This window comes from Odontomachus brunneus, unplaced genomic scaffold (genome assembly GCF_010583005.1).
Source record: "Odontomachus brunneus isolate Ranch 3 - 2012 unplaced genomic scaffold, Obru_v1 Obru_scaffold_101, whole genome shotgun sequence".
Lineage (NCBI taxonomy): Eukaryota > Metazoa > Arthropoda > Insecta > Hymenoptera > Formicidae > Odontomachus > Odontomachus brunneus.
In genome coordinates, this window is record NW_022639551.1 from 1,287,744 (window position 1) to 1,293,346 (window position 5,603).

The 5,603-nt window shown below is 33.2% G+C and overlaps 1 protein-coding gene across 1 annotated transcript; it reads right to left on the bottom strand.

Annotated features, from left to right (window-relative positions):
• Nucleotides 1-1,155: 1,155 nt before the first annotated feature.
• LOC116848874 lies at nucleotides 1,156-1,848 on the bottom strand. Its single transcript, XM_032825434.1, has 2 exons — nucleotides 1,400-1,848; nucleotides 1,156-1,273 (listed from the first exon to the last, which is right to left on the bottom strand). Exons 1-2 carry the CDS (start codon nucleotides 1,846-1,848, stop codon nucleotides 1,156-1,158), a joined length of 567 nt encoding a protein of 188 aa, XP_032681325.1.
• Nucleotides 1,849-5,603: the final 3,755 nt, after the last annotated feature.

The window sequence follows — 5,603 nt, forward strand, 5'->3', positions numbered from 1 at the left end:
GAGAGAGAGAGAGAGAGAGAGAGAGAGAGAGAGAGAGAGATCTAATTTAACTAACATATATACACATTTTTAATCTGCCGTTATTACAAACCACCTCTATCTCAACTTTCTCATTATATTCTACTCCCATTTTATCCTAATCCCAGACACACACACACACACACACACACACACCTTATCTATCAGTCTTTTCTCCATGCATGCATATACTATAATAGTGTATCTATCCATCCATATGAATATAATATGATAGTGCATCTCGTCACATACGTACATTACCTATCATCCTCCTTTGCATACACGAGTATAGTACGGTAGTTAATAATAATAACTTCACTTATTTCACCTTATTTTTTTACACACATACATACGAAAGAGGTGTAAATCCGACCGAGCAACCTCCACGTGGTACACCTTGGGTAATTCTAATGCCGGCGGTAATATAACTTTCAAGTTTCATTACTAAAAAAGTATTTAATGAAAAAATACGTTGTTATAGTGTTTTGGAAAGTTCTCGAGATAGCCTATAAAAATATGCAAATGTAGGAGTTTCCATTTAAAAAAATCAACGTGATCTTGACCTGATCTTGGTATCACCACCCAAGGTCAAACCAACGGTATGTCTCACCTGTTATGTCTCCTATCGAACCTTATACCTTTCGTCTAAAACATTTTTTCTAAAATGTACTGTTTTTGAGATATTAATCTGAGGCAATTAAAATAAATCACCCTAATACGTAAAAGTAATAAACTTATATGATTTTCTCTTTCTACTTATACATTAAAGTTTTTATCATATTCCTTTACTTACCTGCGTCAATAAAATTTCACCAACGGCATAATAAAGACACATGAGCAAAAGAAAAGATATATTCGATAGGACAAGCCAAGTCCACTGCATAACTGATAATTGGTCTTTCTGATTAATAACCTAAATAGTCATCAACACAAGTTGCATAATCTTGAAATGCTATATCTTCTAAAATTCATCACGTTACATTAAAAAAGCATTGTACACGAGGAAAATTGACAAGGAAATTATTAAGCAGTAACGCGGATCAATACGTAAATTTTGTAGCATGTTCATATGCGGTTGTTTTGAATTATCGAGAACTGTAGGGATCACACATTCTCTTTAATGAAATAATTCACGCGCTATGATTTTTGACTTACATTAACTATGAGAAATCCTCGCAGAGAAAATAATATAGCAAAATAAAGTATCAAAGCAAGTAGCATTAAATTGAAGATATCATCAATCATTTTGATAGATCTGAAACAGCAATTGCATCTCAGAGAAAAATGAAATTTTATATCATGTTTAAATATACGATTGTGTGTGTATGTGTTCGAACTGCTTCTGTTTGGATAGTCTTTCTTGATAATCCATTTTGAGTACCTGATTAAACGAATGTGATCTTGAACATTATATTTTAAAACTTCATCGTAGTTGGGATACTTCTTCATATGTTTCAACCGTAAATGTAAAATTTCCAATTGACCATAAACGTGAAAAGCTAATAGTCCGAACAAGTTGTCGATCGCAATGTAAGAGATACCACCTACGGACGATGCGAATGCCTGCGCCAATAGCGTGAGCTCAAACTGTGGACTCTTGGTCACATCGTGTAGGTAGTATGTTGGTATCGGCAAATTTTTTCCAAAATCGGTTAAATTAGTCGCATATCTCTTTATTATTTCGAGACATGGAAAACCAAATATACTGAATATTCCAAAAAAGCATGTGAATATTCCGCACAAAGCAATCGTTCGTACAATTTTAGTACATTTCAGCATAATGTTCCGTTCCTCTTTAATCTTTACGTTCATCCAATCTCCTTCAACCATATCAATTAGAGGGGCTAAAACTGTAATAAGCAGTGATAACCCAATAGGCAAATTGATAGCAGAGTGCGCACAGATTGGCAGCAAATTTGGTCAGAATTCCATACCATAACCATAACCATTTATGTCTGCATTCAACTCGTGTTTTGGTGTTTTGTCACAGTCTGCTAATAAGCAATGGTTACGTTCAGCAGAAAGAGTGCTTTGTGCTAGGCAAAGCGCTTATTCGTAAAATTTTCTGCTGAACGGCATTAAGTGGTTTACGTTTTTCCAACATGTTTATTAAACGATCCAGCATATTGAAAATATACTGGGAAAAATAACGACCACTTTATAAATATGTTGAAGAAGCGTAAACCACTAAACTTCGTTCAGCAGAAAATCTTACAACGATTGCAAAGCTGCTGCCAGCGCATCAGAAAGCTTATTAAACTACTTTTATGTTGAATGTCGAGCAATGCAGCAGAATTGCAGATTGGCAGCAGAAATCACACAGATTATGTACAACAAGGTCTGGCTGATTTCTGTTGTCAATTTGCTGTCAGATCATTACAGGCTCTAATCGGTTTTTGCCGCCAATCTGTTCAGGTTGCTTGTTAGCATGTTCTGTTATATTTCTGGCGATAATTTAATAATATAACCAATATATTAAATCCTGTGTTGGATTTGATACTTTTTTGCCATAAAAAAATTTGTAACAGGCTCTATTAAAAATTTATTTGTGCAGATTTGACTATCTGAAGAATTATTATTTCGCTATATAGATGCTTTTTCGCGTCTTATAGATTTACAAATTAGTTTCACTTTATGCTAAAAACTAAAAATTTACCTATTTGCATTTAGAATTAAAAAATTAATAAATGAGTTAAAAATGGGTGTACTTGAACATATTAACTTTCCTAAATAAAAAAAGTTGTGAAAATTATTTTAATTATTAAGGCTCCTTGTACCTCGCTGTTACTATGTTGGGTTTGTGACATTAGAAGCGAGAGATGACATGCTGACGAATGTTTCGCGCTATTTCTAAATAAAAATAAATACGGACGAAAAAATACCTGAGATTGTTGAGAACACATTGCGGTAAAAATGATGCTATGCTATGAGTAGCATGAGATAGACAAAGACGGACAGCGAATCCCTATTTCAAATTTTTGTTTCTCAAATTAAATTGAGGAAACTTGCTCAATATTCATTTGGCCGCACTCTATTAAAATTTTTTAATAGCTGCATTACGAAATCCGATTTTGTATTAACAGTTATTTTTATATAATAAAGTAAAGCCACTGTCTTCCAGCGTATCGTTCGAAAGAGAGAATGAATGAAATGAGATGCTTCGTAAACGATAATATCTCCGTGAAGCTCATGTCTATAGTCGCGATTATCCGCACGTTGAATGTGAAACAAGGACAGCCAAAGATTTGTTCTTGTTTAACTTATATCAATCGTGGCATGGAACTAAACCTAATAATATTTACTTTTACATATACTGGATAAGATTCTAATTCCCATCATTGTCAGCTATGGCGCCACTGTCATCTCGATTTCATCATAAGACATATACGTAATACTCCTATACTGCTAGCAGAGCTCGAGAAAATTTTATGGTGCAAATGGTATTTTACTCTGAAGCAGATTAATTGTGCGTTATATGCATGCGCTAAAATTGAGAATAGAAATGCGCAGAAACTCGTCCCGTGGTTTTTATGTTGTGTCATTTAATCAGAATGTAACAAACTTTAGTTTTTGAGTTATAATTCTTTTTCTTCTATTTTAAAATATTCGGTGGAACTTCTACGAAATGAAGTTTTTCATATATTTCCTATGTAGGCTATACTTTACAGACATTGTACATCCGCAGAGCGACCAAATCGTCTCATTTCATCCGTGAGCGTGCTACTTATTGGGAAGACTGTGCTAGCAATATAGCAGTGTTATATATATATAGTACAAGGAGCCTTATAATATATTAATATACGAAGAACTGTGATGTCATTATTTGAAACAAACAGCTTTTATGTTTTCATAATTAGCTTTCTTGAGCGGAATATTTTGATAAATCTTGAGAAATATTTGCCGCACACTTGGATATTTATGTACAAAAAATTATGAAAAATTTTAATTATGTTACTACTCTTAAACAGAGAGATAATTCATCTAATTAATAAACGTAAACGGGTAGCAGAACAAAGCACCGTTATATCCACTTGAACGATGCATGCTAAGAATTAAGAAAATACTGTCTCGCACTATCGAGAAAAAGTCGTCTCTATGCTTTAAGTATATTCTCAAAACAAAATTCTTGAAAGAGTTCGTTGTATGTATGTGTGCGCGTCGTCATAAATATTTCAGCAATCAAGGTAAAACTAACGAACAGGTAGGAGCGTGTCGTTTTGTCGACGCTTTTGGTAGCCAAAGGAATAATTGAATAAATTATAATCGCGTGAACGCATATAATGTATACTGTCCATCGTCAGAAACACCCATCACTTTTGATGTATCGTATTATTCTTTCTTTACTGCCGCACATTGATAATTGCAGGATTGTAAGCATGCACGCAAAGAATTTTTTATGTGACGATACGAAAAAGACCACTGAAATAAAGCGTGGAAAGCCTACAACTGTCGACATTTTTTACCTTGTTGGGAAGTCTGATCGCTGGAAAGAAGGGTTGCCATCGAGTGAGCACTTTGATACTGCATTATTAACGAGTCTTTAGTCGCAACGGTTACTTTTAGCGGACAGTTGAAACATAGCAGCATATGGAGAAAGATGGCACGATGCCGATGCCGATAACTGTTTAGTGTTAGTGTCTTTGACTTGTATAATGGGCGCTTATGAACTCAGCGGAATTCTGTGACAAGTGAGGTGTTTAAGGTATGATGTTTTCCTGTGAAATGTTTTTACAATAATTGCTTCTATCAGTTCGTGAGATGATGTGTGAAAATCAGGGTTAATGTTACTTTTTAAAGTAATTAGTTACAGTTACAGTTTCCCTTGCTGAAAATGTAACTAGTTACAGTTACAAGTTACTGGCTATGAAAAGTAACTCGTTGCAGTTATAGTTACTGAAGAAGTAACGTGTCGTTACTTTTAAGTTACTTTCTTGAAATGATTGTAAATTGTTATTGTAAATACAAAAATCTTACATATTTAGTTTTACTAAAATGTAAGAATTAAATTTTATAATTAATATCTATCACATTAATTAGTTTATCTACTTAACAAATTTCAAATCTGTACTTAACATAATAAAAATTTAATAATAGTCTTGTAGAGATTGATAAACACGTTATTAAATTTATTAAATTTATTAAATTAATATACGATAAATTTATTAAATTAATATACGATTACTTACGATATAATTTTAATTTTACTGTACGTTTTTCAAGTAACTATTAAAGTAACTGTTAAAAAAGCTACAAATTACTAAAAATAAGTAACTTAGGTAAGTTACAGTTACAGGTGGGAAAAAAGTAAATATGTTAAGTTACAGTTACCGAAGAAATGTAACTATAACTGTAACTTCGTTACAAATAACGAGTTACTTCCCAACCTTGGTGAAACTTGAGTGAAAACCGAATTGTATGATGTCAATCATTTTTTGTACATTGCGTGCGCGCTATATACGTTTATTTTATGCTTTTGCATTTATATTTACAATAATTCTTTCGCGTATGAGAGAGAGAAACAGACAGAGAGAGAGAGAGAGAGAGAGAGAGAGAGAGAGAGAGAGAGAGAGAGAGAGAGAGAGAGA